The sequence below is a fragment of the Arachis duranensis genome, chromosome 3 (genome assembly GCF_000817695.3).
Source record: "Arachis duranensis cultivar V14167 chromosome 3, aradu.V14167.gnm2.J7QH, whole genome shotgun sequence".
NCBI classification, from domain to species: Eukaryota; Viridiplantae; Streptophyta; class Magnoliopsida; order Fabales; family Fabaceae; genus Arachis; species Arachis duranensis.
Window position 1 is genome coordinate 21149985 of NC_029774.3, and position 24905 is coordinate 21174889.

Here is a 24905-nt window from a genome sequence, read left to right on the forward strand (position 1 = left end):
AAAATAAATGTAATTAAATAATTATATAAAATATTTTATATTATTAATATATTAAAATTAAATTCTAATTAAAAATACTAATTTGTATAGGTCTTTTCATTGATCAATTTATTATGGGTGAGCTCTCCAGATTTATTTCATGACCAATATATGGTTGTTAATAAGATACAAAATCTTTTTCTTCTAAACGGATATTGGAATATGAAGATGTGTTTCATCACACTCAGTTTGGTGGAAAATCCTCTCTAGCTATTTTATAATTTTGTGACTAATTTTAATTTTTCATGCTACTTATTGGTCCTGTTATTCATTAATTTATTGCTGCAAGCTAAATATAAGTAGTTTATTTTAAATTATAATCACCAAAAAAAAGTATTTTAAATTATAAAGATTGCAAGTTGCAAAACTAGCTGGGACGCAATAATAATTCTTTCATATTTTATCCAACAATTTGCGATCTTTCAAAGGAGGGTCAACAAACACACAATCAACAATAAATTCATTTTATTTTAGACTTAGGAACTTTAAAGATATTATACTTTAGTGTCTAAAATTATAGTTTATGTTTTTTTTGTTGGTCACCTAGGGTTTGTTTGGATGTTGGAAAAAAATGGAAGGAAAGAAAATAAGAAAAAAGAAAATGAAAGCAAAGAAAATGGAAAGAAAAGTTGAGTTATTTGTGTGTTGTTTGGATGAATAGAAAATAGATGGAAAGAAAATAGAGGAAAAATTTTCTTTTGTTTGGATGGAAAAAAAAGTGAAAAAAAAGAAAATCATAATAGTATAAAATTACGTTAATACTCTTATTATAAAATAAAGTATAAATATTTTTATTTATTCATATTTTATTATATTTTATAAATATTATAAAATATTATAATTTTATATATTTAATTTAAATTATTTATCTAATATATATAATATTTAAATATAAATTTCTATTATAATAATATAGTAAAACTAAATTTATATTAATATTTGTTAATAGTAATATAACTAAGGGTAGTATTGAAAATAAAAAAATATAACACTTTTTTTTTAGTTTTCTTGCTTGTGATGGAAAGAAAATTTTTTTAGTGGGACCCACACTAAAATTTTCTTTCCTTCCTATTTTCTTTCATAACCAAACAAAGAAAAATATCATTTTCCACCCATTTTCTTTTCATCCATTTTCTTTCCACTCATTTTCTATCAAACCAAACATAATTTTAATGCTGCCGAACGCTTATACGTTCCAAATAAAATAAGGAGTGCAACGTTTTCTGAATTTTAAAATATAAATTTTAAATTTTAAATCTAAGTTATTAATATAAAATGGAAAATTTTTTAAGTATACTAGTAATCTAGTATACTGATATTTCAGTAAATTTTAACGTAGATTTTAATTATATATATATTATATATAATTTTAATAATTAAGATCAAATACAAGGAAAAAAACAAAGAAGTAACTCCTAAGTCATCTTCGCCATAGCCATCAACAACCTGAATTACTTACTACACCATTCCTTAGCACATAGAAATGTCTGAGTCACACAATCTTCAACTCCTGTTATCTTATTCTGAAAGATACCATCATTCCTTCGTAGCCAGATATTCCATATAATTGAGAAGAACCCAACCATCCAACTCTTGCGCAAGTCTTTTCTCAACGGCGTCAATCTCCAACTCTCAAAGTGATCTTTCAAAGTACCCGGTGCAGCCCACTTCTGTCCGAACTCTAAGATCCATGCACACCATACCTGCCAAGAGAACTCGCAAGTAACAAATAAGTGTTGTAAGTTTTCTACTTCTTTATTACACAAAACACACATATTATCATTCAGTTGTAGAACTCCCAGCCTACATAGCCGATCCTTTGTATTGACCCAGCCTACCAGAACAAACCAATTGAACAACTCTACTCGAGGTGAGACTAGTCCTTTCCAAATTTCCTTTGCAAATTTATAGCTCAGAAACTCCTCGTCCAAAGTCTTTTCCTGCATAACCTGCACAAATGAGTTAGTAGAATAAACGCCTTCCTTATCAAATTTTCACACCACTCTATCTTGCACTTCTGCTATCAATCTAACAGATTGCAAGATATGAAGCAGCTGGTCTAAGGTCTCTGTTTCCCATACACGTAATTCCCTTCTCCATTGAAAGTGCCAAACCCACTCTATCCCATCCCAGAACCCATAGTCCCCAATCACTGATCCTTTTTGGTTTGAAATCAAGAAGAGTCTGGGAAATGAGTTTTTCAACTTTCCCACCTGGAGCCACGTATCCTCCCAGAATCTGGTGGATCTACCATCCCCTACTTCTATAGTAAGGCCATCAATCATCTTCTGCCTCACATGTTGCTCCTTGATTGGTACTTGACATATGTTCCTCCACGGTCCACCTCTTAGGGGTAGTTTCTGAGTTGACAGCAAGAGGTTTGGGTTCAAATTATAACAAGAGCACACAATCTTCTTCCATAGTGGACATTCCTCTTTTGAGAACCGCCACCACCATTTGAATAGTAGGGCAGCATTGTGTACCACTGCATAACCCACCCCCAGCCCTCCTAACTTCTTCGGTGCCTGAACTAGCTCCCACTTCACAAGAGCCATGCCTGGTCGCCCATCATCCTTCCCCCAAAAGAACCTCCTCTGCAATGTGATGATTTTTCTTGCAACCACATTTGGTAGCTATACAAACTCAGGTAATAAATTGGTAGGATATTGATTACCGACTTGATGAGTACCAGTTTTCCGGCCTTACTAAGGACTTTTGCTTTCCACAAGCTGAGTTTCTCTTCCACCTTATCTATGATCGGCTTCCAAGTCTTTACCAGCCTCGGGTTCGCGCCTAGACTAATGCCTAGATACCTCACCGGCAAGGCTGTCTCTTGACAACCCAACAGCTGACACATTCGGGTAACCCACTCCGGTCTGCAATTCACTGGTATCAAGTTGGACTTCTCAAAGTTAATGCTTAGGCCAGACATCATTTCAAAACACCTCAGCAACCTCTTATAGTTTCTGACTGTCTCCTCATCCGGGGGACATAATAATATAGTGTCATCAGCAAATTGTAAATGTGATAGCTCTATATTATCCCGACCAACAAGTAGTGGAGAGATTCGACCGTTTCTTACCGCCTCTCCGATCATCCTGCTAAGCACATCTACCACCAAGACAAACAAGAACGGTGATAACGAATCACCTTGACGGAGCCCCCTTTCCATTTTGAAGGGTTTCGATGGAGACCCATTGACCATAATAGAAATAGAAGCCGTACTGACACACTCCTTGACCCATGACCTCCATGTTCTACCGAAGCCCATCTTCTCTAGCACGGTATCAATAAAGCACCATTTAACTCTATCATAGGCTTTTTGAAAGTCCAGTTTAATAATTGCTGAAGCCTTCTTTTTCAGTTTCAACTATTGCACCTTTTCACATGCGATTAAAGCTCCATCATGTATCTTCCTCCCCTTCACAAAGGCACTCTGTGATTCCCCAACTAGACCTGGCATGACACTCCTCATTCTTGTTGTCAACAATTTAGAAATGGCTTTGTATATACACCCCACCATACTGATAGGTCTGAGATCTTTTATCTCCTTAGCACCAACAAAATTTGGAGCTAACGCTACCCATATAACATTAGATTCCTCTGGTAATGTTGTTGTCTCAAAAAAGCACATAACAGCTGTAGTGAACTCCGTCCCAATCTCATTCCAACACTTTTTTATAAAGTTCATGTTATACCTGTCACTCCCTGGAGCCTTAGAAGATTCACAGTCCCATATTGCCTTCTTCACTTCTTCCACAGACGGTAAAGCCTCTAGAGCTTCAGCTTCCTCTCTATCTAGTCGATTAACTAGTCCGTCCCTAAAGCTCACCCTTGGAGAATATTCCTGGTGGTACAGACGTTTATAAAAATCCCAAATCGCAGCCTTAATTCTTGGTTGGTTCCTCACTATCCTCCCTTGAATAACCAACGACTCAATCCTGTTATTTCTTCTTTTCATTAAAGCTAAATTATGGAAATACCTTGTGTTTCTATCCATCTCAGTAGCATGCCGAGATCTAGACATTTGCTTCCAGTGCAGATCCTGTCTCTCATACCACTTTTCACAGCACCTCACTAGCGCCTTCCTCCTTGCCTCCATTGTACTATCAGACCGACCACTACTGACCATATCGTCGACCTTCTGTATTTCTTCCTCAAACTTCTTAATCTTCTCAGGTATATTCCCAAAATGCTGCTTATGCCAGCTGCGTAGAGGTGTTGACATTGCTTTCCTCTTCTTTAAGAAGTGCATAGCCCCCAACTCCCTCCATTCTTCCCTTACTGTTCTCAAGAATCCTTCATGTGTGAACCGGGAGTCTAAACTACGAAAAGGTCTCGATCCATCAAGTCTTCTGCTATCTTCCATAATCAAAGGGCAGTGATCCAACAAACCCCTTAGTCCTCCCCTCAGATGCAATCCCGGATACTCATGAAGCCACCCCAGAGACACTAGGCACCTATCAATTCGACTGCACGACTGCCCTCTAAACCATGTATACTTCCGATCATTTAGTGCCAAGTCGATCAATCCCATGTCATTTATCCACACTTTAAAATCTTCCGCAGACGCTGACAAGCTAGTCGCACCTTTTCTTTCTTCAGGATGCACAGTTTCATTAAAATCCCCTAAGCAGCAGAACTGCACCTGACACAGCCCTTTAATATAGCTCAATTCTTTCCAAACAGAAGTCTTCTCAGCTCTCTCATGTGGACCATACACTAGACATATAGCATAGTGAAACTTATCTTTTACCACAACCCCTTTTACACAGAGCCATCTATCACCTTTATATCAATTATTCAATTTAAAAACCGTCTCGTCCCATATTAACAATAACCCTCCAGAGGTTCCAAAGGAACCACAAACTCCCAACAAGCACTGTTATTTTCCCAGATACGAGCAACATCAAATTTAGTCACAAGCTCTTTCTTTGTTTCTATCAACCCCAGCATACTCAATCTACTCTTACTGATAAAAATCTTAAGCATATTAACTTTTCCATTACCTCCCAACCCCCTAATATTCCAGGAACTTAAAATCATTTCGCAACATTATTACACACCTGCTTTTGGTTTTTTGGCTTGCTTCGTCGAACTTTTTCCTTTTGCTTTGCTTGTCGTCTCTTCAGAGCAAGCACTTCATTCTGCTCCTGCAGAATGGCCATAATATCATCCTCATCACTGCATTGTGCACTTGACTCTACAGCTAGTTTTCATGCCTCTTTATTCTCAGTCATCTCCTCTTCCCAACTTGGTCTTTGGTTTTTATTCTGCATATCAGTGCCACCATCCATGGTAGCTTCCCTCTCTGTTCCTGGTTGTGTGCAGATAGTCTGTTGTTCCTCTTGTTCCCTAGCATTCACCCCTTCCTCGCTCTCCATCACAATTTCCCCCTCCTCCGGTCCCGACCCTGTAACACCTCCAGAGAGCTGGTTCTCCTCTGCTGCCTTGCAACCCATCAAAAGCCCATTGACATTGCCATATCCCTCATCCTCAAGTAGCCGAACTCTGTCTTGTGATTCGCAGGTTCGTTCTTCATGGATCGGACCGGTGTGCATCTCCCTTCCTTGTGGCCACCGCCCTCCTTCACCCGTATCATTCATGGCTGCACCATTCCTCCCGGTTCCTCCCGCAGGCCGCGTCATCTCCGTCTCCCGCGCAGCCTTCTCCAGTGCGAGTCTCAGACCACAGATCTCATCCACAGACTGCCGCGATCCCTTCCCGTCAGCCCTCACCCGACCAGGCTGCTCTCCCACCACACCCCCGATCTGCGTTGTTACTCCTAACCAAGACAACACAGTGGCAAATTCCCCTGTTGCCAAATCGGGTTGTCCATGGTTCTCCTCCCTGCGGTGTCGTGATCCAAGGCCAACTGTAGATGAGGATGGGTGTGCCGCGATGGCTGGACCGTGCGCTAGGCTCCCCTTCTCGTTTCGGGTCAGCAAGGAAACCGGGTCAGCTGCTACCCGGTTTGGGGATTCCTTGCTAGCCCTACTCCAACGACCCAACAATGCCCCCTTAGCTCCATATGGTCCGTTCCCTGTAATTCCCTTAGTGGGCCTTGTAGCAACCAGCCCAGGATCAAAACAATTGCCAACATAGCTTTGGCTTCCATTATGCTGATTAAAATCACAAGATGTTGTTTCCTCTGAATCCGCCCCACCGTTAATATGAGAGGATCCCTGAGAATCCTTAGCCTCCTTCAATCCCGCATTAAACTCGTTTCCGGTTCCATACTAAAGATTTGAATTTTTTTTGGTTCCATTCATTTAAAATTACAGTTGAATTTACCATTCTGTCCTTTTCTTTTTCAACAGAATGATTGTCCACCGATATCAGAATAGCCACCTGGTCCCATGCCACCTCCGGTCGTTTATGGCCATTGTTTACAGTGCCGACAAGCTGTTCATTCTGCAATCCTCCTCCATCTGCTATACACCTATCCATTGTCTCATCCTCCCTCTTCCCAAAGCATTCCTCTCGATATACTTCTCCCCCCACTTCTCTTACAAGGACGTCAAAACCACTTCCTCCTATTGTAATGTGTATCTATTCGCTAATCAGATAAAAAACACCCGTATCAATCAGTACTCGGCCCACACTAAATGAATTACATGATTCTGTCAGTTTATCGTACTTCACCACATCACCCCATTGTTCTCCAATTCTGCGAAAAGTGTCCGTTGACCATGCATGTAATGGAACTCCAAAGCACTCCAACCAAACTCTTCTAGACTCGCTTCTCTCCGTTTCATCCCATCTCCATACCCGATAAAACATTTTTAATAAAACGTTCATTCTAAAGGTGTATGCTTCTTCAGCACTGAGCACAGAGTCGAACGTTATCATTCCTTTATATGCTCCCAGCTCCCTTACGTGTGTTACACCTGGCAATACATTATGAATCTTTTGCTGCAGTACATTAAAATTGATCGCCAACTTCGTATCTCCCACGATGCTCCTTTGTAGCCAGACGACATTCTCATTGACTATATGGATTTCTACCTTCTTTGTGCATTCATTTTTATTTGGATATTTGATGTTCCCATCATGCTGCTGCCTTACCAATTTCTCTTCTGCTGCCTTCGCACTTCTGTTCAGTGGGTTGCATCCTTTATCAGTCTCCCTGGTGTTGTCCTTTGCTTCTTTGCCCCTTGCATTCTGGCTCGCCGCTCCCCTTCTGTACTTCGCTTCTCCAACAAATACTCTGTTACCTCTCAACATCATACCATTCATATCTGCAGCAGCTTTCAACGCACCTCCTTTAGTAGTGTGCCTCACAAACGCAAAGAGATAGATCTGACCATTTTTGTTCTTCCGCGACAAGTATATATCAATGATTCTTCCTGTCCACTTAAACAGATGAAAGAGTTCTCTTTTTGATATGTCTTTCGACAAATTATCAACGAAGACTGAGAACGAATCAAGCTCCAAACGCAGATACTCTGCATGATTCCAAACCCTAGGATCTTTTTCCCCCCTTGTGTTTCCCTTCCTCACACGCTCTCGGACTCTCATTCTCTCACAACTTTACCTTTCTTTATCATAGCTGCGTTTGTTTATAGAGACAGGACACTGAAACAGGGACACTGAGACACAAAATTGTGTTTGGCAGAAGAGACATAGACAGAGACAATGTGTCTAGAGACACTGAATTAGTATATTTTGTGTCCATCATGATAGGAAGGATACAAAGACACTTAATGCTGCTGCTGCTGGAATTATACGTGTGGTCTTTCTTATTTCCGTGTGTTGTAAATTTTATAACCTGTTAATAATACTCTATGCGTCTTGTTCCTCTGTTTTGAAAAAAAAATATAGCTTGAAATAAATAAAATTAATTTACCATATTTTTTATCCTCAAAATTTTCACACTATATTATAGGCAGATGAATAAATCTTTTCAGTAGTATAAAATCATGTAGTACCTGAACTAAAGAAACAGTGGTTCAGAAATGTTATATGAGAAAGGAGAGGAAAAAAGCCTTTAGTAAATGCTAGTGCTATAGCTTCACCTAGTAGAGTACTAGTGTTTTGTTTTGTTTCTTCTTTCTCTACACCTCTACATGTGTTATTGCATGAGGAAACAAAAGACTTCACGAGTTGTCCAAACTAAACCACATGGTAGGGGCAAATTTTTCTTCAAAATTGATCTACTAACAGTCACTAGGTGGTATGACCTAAAACTTCCACAACTTATAATTTTGCCAACTCTTTTTAGGAGGAAAAACTTATAGTAGTTTCAGTGCTAGTTCTCACTGAAGCTTCAGCACGTGCTACTCTAGATATGCATATTTCAGAAGGGGCTACTCACATGGTGATTCCCTAATAATATATATAAAGATTAAATTCGAAAAAAAAATTGACTGACATTACAAAACAAAAATTATACTTTTTTTTGGCAAATATATTTAGTTTAGGGTACATATTCATGATGCTTGATTAAAGATATTCTAGGTTAGGGTGTAACTTAGATTCATGGCATGCTTCACTGATGCTCTAAGTAGGGAAAAATAAAATTTTATTTATATCTGCTGATCCAGTCCAACTTCTTCACAGACACTTTAAACAGAATATGCATAATGCATGGGAAAAGTATCAAATGCTAGAGTCAGCAAGCACTTGTTTCCTCCCATCGCCATCAATTTTTCTTCTGATAGAATCTTGCATCACTATCATGTAAAATTGCTAATCCGTCTCCAGCTGACAGATTCTTAACTATGTCAACTTCGATTTTAAAACAACGACCATCCCTATTTCTTTCCATGGCTCAAAATGTCGGAGCAAAAGATCACCTATTTGCCTGAATAAGAGATAACGGCGGGATTGTCAATGATAGAGAGTTAAGCCGGAAAGAAAAAAAACAATTAAGGTTTAGCATGATAACTTTCTTAATAACGAGTAGAGCTTCAAACCCCTTTAATCCTACTGTAGGAGTGGGATAACTGATATATAGTAACAAAATAAAACCAAGCAGGATATCTGTTAATGTATCCGAGAACTGAAAAGATAATGTTCTATTGTAGTTATGAAAAATGGACAACAACATCAGCACCAAAAGTTTGTGCTCTGAGCAGCATCTTGAAACCCCAAGTGTAGAGGATGCTAACACACATATATATGAATTTAATTTTGATGTATCATCAGTGTAAAACAGTTTTATATGTACATCTAATTACACAATGCCACATCAGCAAAAATAACTACGTTTTACATTGCTTAGGCGAATGATTATCTAAAAGAACGAATGTAATTAGACGACGGTATAAAATATTTTACACTGCCAATACCTCAAAATTAAACTTTTTCTTATAGTTGGATTATTTTATTTACCTTCAAATGAGACAAACTACGATCACATTCTTCCAAAACTTATATCTATTTAGATGTTTTATACTAAAATATTATTCAAGTTATGCTTATTTCAGGATTCAATTAGATTTTTCTCTACAGTTTCAATTAATATATCTGACATGTAAAGCGGTATCTGTGACAAAGCATTCTAATAGTTTTACCTTGTCATTAATCCTAAGCCATGCTTCATTTTTAGCATAAGGCGGAGCATTCTTCAAGAGCGGCACCCTGTCAGGGCCATACTCATCATCACTGTCATAGGATTGATGTGGCCCAAGACCTTTGAGAATCATTGATATTAGCAAAGAGAGGCCCTGCTAGTAAAGGGCACAGCAGCCATCCATCAACCAAAATTCACCGATTCAAAATAGAACACTACTTCACCATCAGCTTTATTTCTTTCTCTTTTTTTTTTTTAAAACAAAAGGTTAGTACTTAGCAGCAGAAAAATGTGCACAAGAACAACAAAAAACTGAAAAAAGTATCCATCAGCTGATCAGGTACCATTGAAGGATCTTAAAAAACGAAAAAAAAAGAAGATACCTAAAGATCCATTTAAAAATAAAATAGGTATCCAGGTTTTGCTGTCAGGAAGAAATAACTCAACAAGCAAGTTGAATTCATGTTTCTAAGAAAGAATAAAGCACTTTTTCAAACATTTATAAATAGGAAACATCGGTAAATGCATCTAAATTGTTGTCGTTGCACGCACACGCACACACACGGAGGGAAATTTACCTGCAGAGCAACAAGTGACAGACCAACCCATTTGCACATCTCAAAGTTTGATTTTACGAATTTCTGGAACTGGTCAAAGTTGCCTGTGGGGTCGATTGGAAAGTCCTGATTTCAATTGCCAAGTTAAAATGGTTCAGACCATAACTTAACCCATTGAATTTGTTACTTCGAGAAAGAACTACATGTGTATTGAATTATCGAAAACATTACTGTGGGTGTGTTTCCATGTATACATACCTTCTCCCAGTCTGAGTGTAAAAACACATCAACTGCTAATGAAGCTTCCAGCATTATAAGGATAACCATGAACACCATATACTGTAAGCAGTCAAGGTCAACAGTGCTTTAATGACATAATGATATCATAATATGAAATACTTCTAAAATTAAACACAATATTACTAGCTTACTGCTGTCTAGGGCTGTTTGAAAGGTCAATTCAAGGGGGGAGAGAAAGAAATCTTTTAGTGCGCTTTCACTCTCAATGTTTTTGTTTTCTAAATATTGGGAAGAAAAAAGTGAGAACAGTGATTATAACAAAATCTTTTCTTTTATTTTCATGTCCTGTATTCACCCTTTTCCTTTATAAAATTCTGAAAATAGAAAACATTTTTAACTTTAGGATAAGTACCTTTTATATAGATCATGAATGATCCATTATCCATACAATAAATAAATAAGACTCTTTTCAATAGAAAACATGAATTGGATTTGGGAATTCAAGTACCTTAAAATTTTCTTAGTTCTGCCCATAGTTACATGAATTCACTAATTAGGTAGCGTACTGGGTACCAATTCATCTACGTATTGGAACGTCATATGTATATTTTCCACATAAAATATTTTACATATGGCGTTCCACATACTGCATACCCGTTCCCGTACCAGAATATATTGCGTTGCATGTAACTATGGTTCTGCCTTGTATTCTATAACCTCATGCTGTGTCTGATGCAAACATGAATATGCATTCATCATGAACCGAAATTATTAACAATAGTCAAGAAAAGGATACCATATACAAGCAACAGCCATTGGCAGTTTCAGCAGCAACATGACCAGTACAGGTGATCATACAGAACACAACTCCAAGGAAAAGAAATGTGTAAATGAACCTGATTGTGTTCGGAAAAAAAAAAAACCAAGCAATTTGATCACCAACAAACAATCAACACCAAAAAATAAAACAAAACAAAATAAAATAAAATAAAATAAAATAATCAACATAAAAAAAACTCCGTGTGTTCAGACAAGGAATCAAATAATGCAAATTTTAGGTTCCCAAATGCAGCATCCCTGCTCAAAAAATCCTGCTTGCATGTAAAACTCTTTAATCACCAAATCCCTTAATTTCCAAACTACTAGGAATTCAACAGCCTTCTCTCCCATGCAAAACAAAAATCCCCAATAATAAGCAATTCTCCTACCCTATTTAATTCCTTGATTTCCAAAAATTTCATCTTCCATCCAACAAATCAATAATAAAAGTAATTAGCATCCACTAACATCACATTAACCAATCTCTCCTTCCCTCTGTGCCCCCTTCCCAACAATTTTATCTTCAATGGACAATCAAAATCTAAATTTAAAGGGAATTTTATAATTTACCAGGGAGGTGGATATTTAGAATCCGAACCAAATGGAAGCTCACCCATCTCCCTCTGCCAAATCCTGATCATCCACGCAGAATAGAGAATCATGGCTATTCCAGCCATTCCAATAAACGAGTTGACCATCTTCAATATCGATTGAATGCAGCTCCTCAGAACCCTCACCATTTTCCCTTTTATTTTTTTAATTTTCTTTTCAAAATCACAAAAAAAAAACTGGAGAATAATGAAATAAATCAAACAATTGAACCCCCTGAACAGAGTAAATTAACAAATGCAAAAAACTTTTTCGATAAAATGCAAGGAACCCTAGAATTTCTAGGGCTCTAGCACGTATAGATTTCCTAATGGAACAGCCAGGTTGGTTTCTTTTCTTTCTCTCCTTCTTTCTTCTATTTTTCTTTTTCTGTTTTTGTTTCGGCTGATGGATTTTCCTTCGCTGATTTTTCGATTATTTTTGTGGCCTTGAATTTTTTTTATGACGTCATAATTACTTTATTATATATTTTTTATTAAACCGGGAGACATGCAGGTTGCTGTGGTGTAGTGGTTATCACGTTAGTCTTACACACTAAAGGTCCCCAGTTCGATCCTGGGCAGCAACAATTATTTTGTTTTTATCTCAAATTCCTTATCTGCTGTGTCCATTTGTGTCAGCGGTCATAACAATTTTCTAAAAGAACGCGCCCATCCTTAAAATATTTTGTTTTTTGAATTCAAACCATTCACTCACACACTCTCTTAGCCATTTGAGGTAGAGCAATTGCCACCGAAGAAGAAATTTATTGGAAAGAGGGGAGAGGAAAAAAATGGAAGAAGAAAAGTAGAGAGGGAGACACGAAACAGAGTAACCGTCTGCTATTCCCCGTGGTCACCGCCGGAGAGAAAACCCTAAAGAGTTAAGTATTTCATCTTCACACCAAGTGTATTTTAGAATTTACGTATCACATTATGCTTTCGATTTTTAATTTTGAACTGTTTTGACCACTTCAGGAAGCTCGGGGAATGCTTTTTCTCCGTGCCATCTCCGCTGTCGTCTTCATCTGGGTTCTCTATGTTGGAAAAGGTTACTATTTTCTATTCCTGTCTCTTGATCATAGTGTTGGATTGTGATTACAGTTGTTTTTCATGTCTCTAATTTATTAATAGTCTACTTTATTTTGGCAGAATTATTCGGGATATAATTCTAAACCATCAATAATGCATTCACCGTATTTTTGCAATAGTGGCGCTATCTACATACGTTCTCCATGTTTTTTAAATTTTCCATTTTTTCTTTGTTCCCTGATGTGGTGTTGCTTTCTATGAGTTGACCACTTTTTAGATCAACTTCTAATGCAAACTCTTAATGCTATAATTGTTGTGGTATTTAGATGATAAGGTTGACAAAATAACCGTTTTAGTTGTTTTAAAAGTAAGCTAAAAATTATATTTAAGCATGTCTTCTTGACGAGGAAAACCAAAATGTTGATCCAGATTTGAGGATGGCCCCTATGGTGCATAAGATGTCATTGGTGGATAGAATGCTCTTAGTAGCGGATGATTTATTTCATAAAAATCCATACATTCACGCTGCATGGCATCTTGCAGCCACAATTAGTGTCAGTACCTGCAACAAGCTCCTTGAGTACGTGTTCCTCCACTCGGTTCGATTCTTAGTTTCTATTTAAACTTATTGTTGGGATAAATAAATAAATATGCATTGCAGCTATTTTGTTTGTGCTTAGTAGAATTATCTCATATGCTAGCTGATCTTCCATTCAAGCATTTTATATTTAAGGCTTCAATTCAATTTTTCATGTTGTTTTGCTGATAGTTAAAATAAAGATTACTCTGTACAATTAACACTTAGGATCACAGATAAAATGCTTTATGGGTTTTTAAATAAAATACTCAAATTTATCCAACACAACTATTTTTTATCCCTCATTTTATTGAAGTGTCTTAGATAAATATATATTTTCTTTTTGCTTATCTTGCTTCATCATGGAAGTGTTTATTTATTGTACTCTTGGTTCTTTAAAAAAGTTTTATGCTCTTTGGAAGTGTGTTGAGTTTTATTGCTTGATTGTGCTAAGTAGTACTACTACTATTCTGAAGTTGAATCATTCTAAATTAAACTGAATTTAGTCCTGAAGACATGAACAACCAAATGGTAACTTGGAAGTTTAGGTATTTAGATATACTAATATGTACATTATGCTTGCGGTCAAGAATCATGTAACATATGTTATTGGACTTATAAAAGTAATAGAAGGTTGAGGACAATTCTTTGACTTTTGTTTTCCATGATGAAGGGATGGCTACAAATAAATCCATGTATGTACAGACCAAAAGCACTAGATTATTTTCATCCCTTCATTTTCAATCAATTTCATTTAAACAACAAGCCATGCAGAGTCTGTTGAATCATGTTGAATGTGAAGGCCATTGTTTTATTGAATGAATAGATTCTCCATTTTGATGTCATCTCAAGTTCTCCTTCTATTCTCTTTGCTAATAGCTACAATATTCATAGAAGGAGCTGCTGGATGATATGCCTTTTTTACTACCCGAAGTTATGTCTTATTCTTTTATAATTGTTAGTTGATGGTAGTTTCTCTTATTATTCTACATTGGCTTCTATCTATATAATTTTATGCTTTCGAGTGTAATGTGTGTAGTATAATTTTCTGTTTATTTGAGAAATTTTCTATGTAAAGTATTTTATAAGTGAATGATAGCTAATATGAACTTGCATAATGCATTGGCTTGGACATGATAACACTTACAAAACTACAAGGAGAAATAGTAGCTATATCATCTATATCTTGCTCTCTTTTACGTAATAATTTCCCTATGAGCTGTGGGGTGAGAATTTGGTGATGAAGAGAGATGTATGATGAGTGCGGTTATTTTGTTGTGTTCGGGTTATTGTTTTGTGTTATTACTTGCGTTGTCGAAGAGGATAATCATGTCATAGTTTTATATAGGGTCGAGCTCTTTACTAACAATTTAAAAAAAATCAATATAATAAAAGGAAATTAGTTATTCAATCTGTGTAACATGCAAAAAACTTTACTATTCATATATAAAATCCTTTGCTATAGATTAAGGAACCAAAAGATAAAACAGATTTGCATTCCCACGGGAAACACCCTAGTATATCAAACAGTAGTAAAGACACTGAAATTTCAATCATGCCTTTGTCTCGGTTCGTGTCAACTGAAATGCCTTTGTCTGCATTAACACATTAATGCTTTGCTATAGTGGCATGTAAATTTACAAGGTTTAAAAAGTAAACTTATTTATATAGGGTCATACCAATTTGATTAAGTTCTATTAAAAACTTCATTTCAAAATATCCTTTTTTTTTCTTGTTCAGTCTACTTGAATTTGAATTTGAAGGTGGTGGTTTTGAAGAAATGAAGGGAAAATGAGGAGCAAGCTGCTGTCTCTTATTACAGTTCTTTGGGGACTTGTTTTTGCATTGGAACACACAGTTATACTACATTTAAGGATATCTTGGGTAAGGTAAATTTATAATCAGTAATATGAGTAAACATTTTGCATTTATAGAGGCCATGGCTAGCCTCTATTGGTTTTTTGGCATTCGGAAGTGATAAATTTCAGCATTTATTTTAGGATGAAAATGAAAATTGACAATGCTAATCTTATCTTAGTCAGGTAGATAGTTTCAAGCTTTATATTTTTTCTTTTGGTCTGTCTTTTTAATGTACTGTAAATTTTATACTTGCAATTAATTATAAAATATGTATATTACAATCTGTCTCTCTAAGTCTCTATTATTTGGTATTTTAAAGTTGAGTTATAGTATAAGTTTCAGGTCTGCAAGGATTCAAAATTGTTTTCCTTGAATCGAGAATCCCAAGATTTATACCCACTATACTCTCACATCGGGTAGATATAAGAAAAGGAGAATCCTTATAAGCCTCTGACTGTGGTTTTCTGTTCGCCGAGCTGTGTAACGATAGCTTGTGACCCATGTGGGGGCAATTAAGGTGATGGAACAAGTGCTTCTGGCCTGCGAGGTTGGGCTTGCAAGGGCAAGTTGTTGGCCTGCCCACTCCAAGTTGAGAGTTGGGCCCGGTAGTCTGGGCGAAGGCCCAAGCTACTTGGCTCCTAGAATGGAGGGCAATGCGTGAGGCTGGTTTAACAGAGCAGCGACCACTTCCTTCTCCCAACAGTGGAGGGATCACAGGCCGAAGCTCCTCTGGCCCAATATGGCCTGGTGGGCCTAGCAATCTTGGACCATCATTTTTAAATTTTCATGCTACAATGTTAGACCCAAAAAAAAAAAAATGCTACGCTCTTTACTTGGTTTTACATTTGTTAAACATAATCTTTATACCTGCCAAAAATAAAAAATAAAAAAAAATCTTTATTCTTTATACCTTGCTCTCACTCTAGGAATATCATATACTTCATGCTGGTTACTCATAAAAACATATTTATTTATATACATAACATAAGCATAACGTACATTATTTAATAATACACCTTGCCATCCCACTCACTCATTAAAGAAAGCATCTTATTATTATGTTAAACCAAACTTTTTACTCAACTCGTCACGAAGACTATAATTGTTCTTGGAGCACAGCGGTAACAGAATATTAACAATGACTGCTGATGAACTTGAGTGCAATGAGAGAAAATTGAAAAAGCTGTTTGGTTGACCAAATGAAAATGCTCCTAAGTTTTTTCACTAAAGTCAATAGAGCCATCCACAATTTGGTCAAATCTATTGGGGCTCGAAGATGGATAATTGGAAGAGACGGTGGAGTTTTCTGAGAAGATATTATGCATGCAAAAACAAGTGATAGTTATTTAGATAACTTAAAAATCATATTTTGTGTGTTATTTTTAAAAGACAATATGTATGTAGAACTAGTGGTAGACTTTCAAGTATCGAATATATTGGAATTTACACCAATGAACTCAAAAATAGGGCTGCACACGGATCGGATCGGATCGGATCGGATACGATATCCGCATTTTTTTAGGTCGGATCGGATATTGGGTATATCCGCATAATTCAAAAAAATTATTTTAAGATTTTATTTGGCTCTTTTTACAAAAAAAATATCCAGAAAATTCATTTTTTATCTGTTTAAATTTATTTATTCCTAAAATATTATTAATAATAGTTCTCTTGAATAATAAAACAAAATAATAACACAAGATTTAAGTTTAATTATTCTAAGTTGAAGTACAATATAAAAAATTAAAAACAAAATATCATAAAATTCATATAACATTAGGGTTTATTTTTTTAAATTATACTATTTATATGTGATGTGCGGATATGCGGATTTGCGGATCCAATCCGATCCGATTCGATGGCTTTGTGGATCAAATAATATCTACAAAATTCGGATCGGATGCGGATATCCGATCCATGTGTAGTCCTACTAAAAAAAACAGAGTCAAGCTACATGTACAACAATACAAGTGAAAAGTTGCCAAAATCTGGAACTATAACGAATTTTTATTCAAATAACACATCTTTAGTTGAATATCACAGAAATTTGACTAGTTTTTCTAGTTTTGTAGTAATCATGGTTTGTTGATAATCAAAAGAAAAAAATAAGAGGAGATAATTGAACCTTAAAGATCCATAGAAAGACGGTTGCTGGTCCTCAATACACAAAAATCATTTCCCCCTTACCTTAGAATATAAAAGTAGGCACAAATGCTTGTCTATGAAATATGAATGTATGTTACCCCAAAAAGAATAAAGTATATTAGAATTGCTTGTTTATCATAACCTTCAAGCCTATATAATCAATAATGTTACAAATTGATCTTTGTTTGACATTGAGGCGAAACAAAACAAACACAAGATCCTTTTATCACTTTCTACTTCAATTTGAATCAAGTTCCAAGTACATTACATATGCATGTCTTTCCAAGGAGTAGTAACCTTCAATCAAGCGATCAACTTGAAAACCATGTTTCTTGTAAAGGCTCACTGCTGGTGTCCTCGCGGTGGCCTTGCTTCCTCCATTGCTCCTTCACTAACAAAACCAAACCATACCCTCCACATGGTGAATAAACCCAAAAGTAATTAGGTTTTTACTGATAAAAAGAATCATTTATATCTTCACCTAACAATTCAAAATGTTGATTAAAAAACTTACCAAAATTCTGTTATAAAACCATTTAAAACAATCCTTTTCACTTCCATTCTTCTAACAGAAATACAAAGGAAGAAAGCACGAAGTATATACCTTATTCATGCTTCAATATTCAAAAGAACATGCTATATTTAGTTCATGAAATATTCAGTACATATACACTCTAAAATTATATATATAGTCTCTGAAGTTGCAAACATAAGCTACATTAGTTCCAGTTTAGGGTTTAGGGTTTAAGTTGATATAAATGAAGCATGAGTTTGAATTAGTTCTTGAAATTTTTTAATATATACTAAAAAGGCCATTGTTAATTTTCAAATTTCAAAGATTAAATTAAACAGACCTAGATATTCAATTTTAGGGATTGAAATGCACATTTACTCAATATTTAACTAATTTAATTTTAATACTCTCAATAACTTTGATCATTTCAACAAATTGATAATAAGGCTCTGTTTGGTTATTACAATAGGACACTGTAATTAGAAAGGAAATTAAAATTAAGAGACAGAAACTAAATTAAGTCTTTAGATTGTGTTTGGGGTAAAATCTATTGGACTGAGTTTATGTCCCATCATCGTGTTTGATTTAAGATAAATATGGAGATTGATGAATAGATTTGAAATTTAAAAAATTGAGAGTATTTTTTAAAAGAAATATTATTAAAATTTTAGTCTCCCTTCTTAAAAGTTTTAGTCCCCATTGTCTAAACATATTAAAGGGACTAAAATTTTATATTCTAAAACTAAAATTTTAGTTTGAATTTCTGATCACAAATACAATACTCAGCTTTAGTCTTCCAGTTCCACAGTCCCAGAAAACAAGTGGATCAGTGACATAGAGGGATAAAAGATGTTTGATTTTGCACAAGAGGGACAAAAAGGTCTGTTTCCTACTTTCCTGCCACAGAAGAGATACAAAAACTCTCCACCATGCGACGGACTGAGATGGACTGAGCTCGTAAAAGAAATTGTAGTTCCAATTTACGGTTATTTATTTTTTTATATTGGATTATAAGTAGTAAAATCTTTAAAGATAATATAAATTATATATTATATTTGTTGTGGGTGTTTACAAAAGGTTTTGTCTTTTGATAATTAAAAAATATTTTTTTTTACAAAACATCACTAGTACTACCATCATAGTAATGTAAAATATCAAAATATGAAATATTATCATATTTCATATTGGAATTATCTATATCTAAAAATTTTCACCCCAATTTACTCCCACTCTTTTTCTTAATATTCCAAATTTATCCCCCGTTAAATATTCTCATTCTATATAACCAAACTAACATGAATACATGTTACATTCTCATTTCCCTAGGGAGAAAAATAACGAAGGAAGAGTGGTCTTTCTTTATGAAGAAGACATATCTGAGGGACGGCAAGCCTGCACCAAAAGTCTTTGTGGACAGCTGTTTGCAGATAAGCCATTCTCAATAGGAACAATGGATGGTGCATTAAGAGCAATATGGAATAAACTAGAGGGGTTTAAGATGAGAGAGGTAGGTCATAACCAATTCCAATTCGTTTTTGATAGAGAAGATGGATTACAGAGAATTGAACACGGCTCACCTTGGCTCTTTAAGAATTACGTCCTACATGTAAGAAGGTGGAAGGAACATGATGAAATGGAGGAACATGATATCACTGAATTCCACATTTGGGTGCAATTTTGGGGACTCCCAAAGAGCTTTAAAACACTAGATCAGATGATGGCCGAAAGATTGGAGAGAAACTAGGAAAGGTCGATGATGCTTGGTTCTTTGAGGTGAAAGGGAAGGAGTCGAGGATTCTCAAGGAAAGAATTGTACTATGTGGTGGGAAAGGTGCTGGACAGTATGAGGATTGCTGGACCAGACAGAAAACAGGTTGAGATCGGCCTAAAGTATGAAAGGATTGACAGCTATGTACTTATTGTGCTAAATTAGGTCATGACATAAAGCATTGTCGTCAATGAATGGAGGACTCAAAGACAAGTCAAATCCAAGAAAACAAAATCAGTGATTGGGTAAAAGCGGATCAGGTGGGACGTCGTATAGAATGGAAATAGAACAACTTTTTCTCTAAATCTGGTTCAGCTAATGCAACTGATCCACAACCTAAGAAGAAACCAACCCCTACTTGGTTGTTGGAAAGTTTTTCAAAACTTAATATGAATAAACAGGGAGATAAAAGAAAGGTAACCAAGACTGATAATGCTAATCCTATGATAGAGAATTTGAGAGAAACCTCGAAGGAATCAAGGACACCTGCTGCAGATTTAATGTCACCAATGGTACTGCAAGAAACTCATGTGCCACTGAACAACACTTCTGTCATGGAGAATGATAAAAATCCCAAGACAAACAAGGTGAAGAAGATTCCAAGACCAAAATAATTAGCAAGGGAGCAGTTGAGTAGCCAAAGTCCAACAATGTATTAGGAAAAGACGTAGATATGAAGCTACTCTCATGGAACTATCAGAGTTTGGGAAAACCCATGACAGTCCATTCTTTAAAAGGGATGTCTCAATCCCACTTTCCCGAGCTCGGTTTCTTTTGTGAAACTAAAAATCAAGCTTGATCGATGGAATTGAAGTTGAAGGAAGCAAGTTTTAGTGGATGGTAAATTGTATATTCTAATGGTGTGGCTAGGGAGTTAGCATTAGCATGATGAGAAGGCATCAATGTACAGATAATGCAGTTTGACCAGTATTTTATTTCATCCAAAGTCGAAGATGCAGGTTTGGCGGAGACTTGTTGGCTGATTGGAGTATACTTAAGTACTAATGAGCAAATACGGCTGCAGCAAGTCTCTCATCTACATCTGGTAATGCAACAATTTAATGGTAAGGTGCTAGTTTTTGGAGACTTTAACGTTATCACTTCTCAAAGTGAAAAAATGGGTAGCAGTGAAAAATTGGATTATTCTAAAAAAAAAAGAGAGATTAATTTTTTTTATAAAATTAAAAGTTTTTTTTTTATTTTATGTCAGAAAAAATTCCCAAAGTTCAACTAATAGAATTTCTAAGTTATATATCTGCATCCGAAGACATGAGCAACTATTAGAAAACTAATAATCTCTTATCAAACATTAGTTATCATGCAGTGTTCTGTAAGGGTCGGTTAAATGTTGGTCCCTTGACATGGTCTTTAGCAAAAACTTTCTTTAGAAATTTAAACATTACTCTTAACTATCTATAGCTATATATAAAATAAATTGGGAAATTTGATTTGAATTTTGTTCATTCGGAGAAATAAAAAATGATCCATTCAAGTTATACTTTTAATTACAAGAATTTTTTAACCATCAAATTATAATTATTTTGGTATTTATTAACCATATAAAAAATAATCAATAAAAATATAGCTTGACCAATGCTCTCAAGGTACTAGTATATATAGATCGATATAAAAGATAACCTAACATAAACAACAAGTATATTATAGAAGAGATAGCTAGTAAAGAAGGCTTTCATACAACAAGGAAAATACCATTTGTGTAACAATGCGAGTCTAAACGATAATAATAATAATAATAATAATCCATGGATAAGAATAACAACATGCAAGGCAACAAAGCAAACATTTAACCTCTAGATGAGTCCATCACATAGTCCAATGGAACTTGCATTCTTTGCTCTCCCAATCACTCGTTCTTTTCTGCATCCTTGTTCCTTTCCCGAGTATCTAACTTTTTAGGTCTATCAGTGTATTGACAAAATTTACAGCTAAACCAAATAAGGAATCTGTTAACTCGACGCACAAGAGGGTTGCGAACTCTATATGGGTAAAATGCTATAACACCCATAGAGATGATAATGGAAATGAAGGAAATGGCAAGGACAGTTATAACAATTGCAAGAAAGGAGTCATTGCTGACGGTTAGACATACAGCAAATGCAAATGCCAAAGCAACTGACATGACACCGAAACACATAAAAAGCATTGCATAATCGAAAGCCACCTGTGCAACACGGTCATCCCCAAGTCGTTCCCACAAAAACATCATAGATCCAATTGTGGAGCAATACATAGCTATGGTGTTGAAGATCGTGAACATCTTGAACAATTTTTTGTTAGCCAGGACTGCCATTCCTCTATTGTGTGGGTTTGGGTCATCAGAACTATAAACACCACCTGGAACACTAAAAGCTGCACTAAATGTAACTGTGACCAATAGTGTACTCACAATCAAATATATGTTGACCGTTTGTTGGTCATATTTTATGCCTATTTGGGGTGATTCTGAACGTGACCGATGCAATTTATATGCTCTCATTGAACACGAAGCTCCAGATTTTCTTAATGTCCAATATGAGAGCTTCTGCATGAAAATTGAACATGTCAAACATCAAGTTTCCACTCCATAAAAATGGAAAGGTGGAGTGTTGTGGTATTACCAACTCTAAATAAATTATTCTTCTATATTTCTTTGTAGACAGAAGTAGGATTAATTAATTGTCTAAGTAGCCAACACTTTTTTTTATGTTTTATATTTAAATTAATACTAGTCAATTTTCTCTTCTTTTTTTAAACTTAAAGTGTTGGGTCCCTAAATTATATATATACGTATACATACACACGAGTGTACAAAATCTACAATTTAAATAATTAACATTTCACTTTAACATTTAAGCAACCAAGAAGGCTAGACTTGAAAAAGTGTAAAAATCTTGTAGAAAATCACTTTACAGATATTATGTAAATAGGAATCTAATGAGTCAGTGAGTAAATTTAGACCACAATTAGATCTTTGTACAAATGCACACGATTGAAACAAACATTCATGAAACCTTTTCTAATGATATATGGCTTTTTAAATTCTTTAAATCTAATCATCTTAATTTTTTTTAATCAGATGAATTAGACAGCTCATAATCTTATGCATTACAACATCACAACACACCCACACCACACGCTCTCACACAATCCTATTCAATATTTGGTATTCCCAAAATTCGAATGGCATGCAGCATGTTAAGAGGCATATGGTTTACCACCTAAGCTAAGTCCTCAGCTACTATCCTATTTTTGCTGCCAAACTCACACCATTGAATTCGTAGGCTTTGACAAGGTGCGGCGAGTGGGCAACAACTACAATTTTATTTTTGAAAAGATCTATAAACAAATATGTGTAAATATCATTTCTTCCCATATCTCGATTGCAATAATGACGGGATAAATGATGAGTACAAAAATATAAATAGTCTTGGATGTATATAAATTGATAAATATTATATGCATTTTATTTATTAATTTTTTTTAAATCCCTTGGCCAATGAGTAGGCAGATATAAATAATTAAATATATAATGCAACTTTGTCGGTGCTTGGCATAGGTTGCCTTTTTGTTTGACTTTTTGGGACTACAGGCCCATAGGTCAAATAGGATGGACTGACCTACTTCATGACATTAGCTACAACCTACTTGATGACATTAAGAAAGTGTAGTTAGTACCTCTCTTGGTGTTGCTCTTAGGCTGAGATGAAACCAGACAATATCAAGGGCAGTTAGACCGTCATTGTTGACGTAGTTTAGCTTCACTCTTTCATCTCCGGTCATCACGAACAAAACCTCGGGGAATAAATTTTTTGCAGCCAAATGTAATGGGGTATTTCCGTTCTTGTCTTTCTCATTTATGGTGAACGGTTCAATCTTCTTGTTTCTTAGTAAGTACTTCAACAAATTAGCTTTTCCATTCTTGGCTGCAATGTGCAAAATGTTTTGACCCTTCTGATTAAGACATACTTTAGGGCTAGGCCACTCTTGTTGAAGCAATTCTTTGACCACCTCAACACGGCCCTTTTCACAAGCAAGATGAATAGGAAGATTGCCTTTTTTGTTTTGCTCCATACCGGTTAAAGCAGATGATTTCAACAATATTTGAGCACATTCAACAAAACCAACATAGGCAGCAAAATGAAGTGCAGTCTCTCCATCTTCATCTCTTAAAGATATGAGCTCTGGTCTGTTTGCTAGTATTATCCTTATAAGAGCTGCATTTTAAATTAGAGTGGAAACATATAATGTGAAAAAAAAAATTGGGCTAAAGAATGCATACCAAGATTCCTTTTTATTATGACGGTGTGAAGGGGATGGCATTGATGAAAAGAATCATTCACAGGGAATGGAGTTTTCAATAGAAGGCGACAGATTTTTACATTTCCAATCTCAATTGCCAAGTGTAGTGGCAATCTGCCTGACTTGTTTGAATGATTGATGACAGCCCCATCTGCATTCAAAAGTTCAGTAACAACAGCAGGATCCTTGCTATAAACCGCTTCGTGCAAAGCAGTGTTGCCATATTCATTCGTTAACCGTGTTAGTTCATCCTCCAACTCATATCTAGACTTATCATTTGCGTATTGGGTGAGAATCACTTTGACTAGACGAAGATTCTTGTTAGATCTAGCAGCAACATGAAGAGGAGTGTCGCCTCTAATGTTTCTCTTGTTAAGAAGATTAGGGAAGTGATGTAAAATCAATTCTGTAATGCGTCCTTTCCCCATATCTGATGCCACATGAAGCATGGAATCACCTGCCAATGTGACTTGCTCAAAAATATCTGACAGAGGTAGCTTTTTTCTGGCAGATACTTTCTCCAATTCATCAATAAACATGTCGGCATTTTCATTTTCAATAGCTTTATACAACTCAAAGCTCAAAATGTTTACTTCTTCGGGAAGCCTTTGTTGCAACGTCATTCCATCTTGTGAAGCTGAAACATCTTGAAAAATGGGAAACTGTTTATTCTTCAAGATCTCTAGCCTCTCATGGCAATTTTGTCTCCAGTCTACAACTTCCACTTCCATATGTAGTTGAGAATGTTCTATTGTTTGTGCAAATTAGCTTACACCTGAATCAAATTCAAGCTTACAAACATCAATTGTAAATAGGCATTGCCACCTATTTTGAATTTCAAAACCCAAGATAATGGATGCATATGCCTTCTAGAATATAGAATACTTCAATCCCTAAATCACCCAAGTTCTAAAGGTTGTTTTTTATGGTACTATATAGGTAACCTTTTTG

The 24905-nt window shown here is 35.6% G+C and overlaps 3 protein-coding genes, 1 long non-coding RNA gene and 1 other non-coding gene across 8 annotated transcripts in view; 2 read left to right on the top strand and 3 right to left on the bottom strand.

The window, feature by feature from the left end:
• Positions 1-1490: 1490 nt before the first annotated feature.
• LOC127745457 (uncharacterized) lies at positions 1491-3310 on the bottom strand. Its single transcript, XM_052258188.1, has 4 exons — positions 2729-3310; positions 2073-2672; positions 1878-1988; positions 1491-1742 (listed from the first exon to the last, which is right to left on the bottom strand). The coding sequence occupies exons 1-4, from the start codon at positions 3308-3310 to the stop codon at positions 1491-1493; spliced, it is 1545 nt and encodes a 514-aa protein (XP_052114148.1).
• Positions 3311-8637: 5327 nt separating this feature from the next.
• Positions 8638-12169, bottom strand: LOC107477877 (tetraspanin-19; the record flags this gene model as incomplete). Its single annotated transcript, XM_016097960.3, is given in 6 exon segments — positions 8638-8845; positions 9558-9710; positions 10135-10239; positions 10372-10452; positions 11150-11249; positions 11743-12169. Coding segments are annotated over 6 exon segments (621 nt in total). The 5' UTR covers positions 11913-12169.
• A 107-nt stretch (positions 12170-12276) lies between these two features.
• Positions 12277-12349, top strand: TRNAV-UAC (transfer RNA valine (anticodon UAC)). The gene has a single exon. It is a non-coding gene; the product is annotated as a tRNA-Val (tRNA).
• Positions 12350-12503: 154 nt separating this feature from the next.
• Positions 12504-15473, top strand: LOC107477968 (uncharacterized). The gene is made up of 4 exons (XR_001589857.3): positions 12504-12642; positions 12738-12810; positions 13221-13371; positions 15109-15473. It is a non-coding gene; the product is annotated as an uncharacterized LOC107477968 (long non-coding RNA).
• A 5861-nt stretch (positions 15474-21334) lies between these two features.
• The window catches only part of LOC107477925 (protein ACCELERATED CELL DEATH 6), a 5464-nt gene continuing 1893 nt past the window's right edge, over positions 21335-24905 (bottom strand). For 3 of the 4 annotated variants that reach the window (XM_052258976.1, XM_052258977.1, XM_021137819.2), the window contains 3 exons: positions 23935-24729; positions 23331-23869; positions 21335-22197 (listed from right to left, as the gene is read on the bottom strand). In XM_052258976.1, coding sequence (XP_052114936.1) covers positions 21520-22197; positions 23331-23869; positions 23935-24685 — 1968 coding nt within the window. In that variant the 5' untranslated portion in view covers positions 24686-24729 and the 3' untranslated portion in view covers positions 21335-21519. The remainder of the gene's footprint in view (positions 22198-23330; positions 23870-23934; positions 24730-24905) is intronic. The other variant, XM_052258978.1, reaches the window with a different exon arrangement.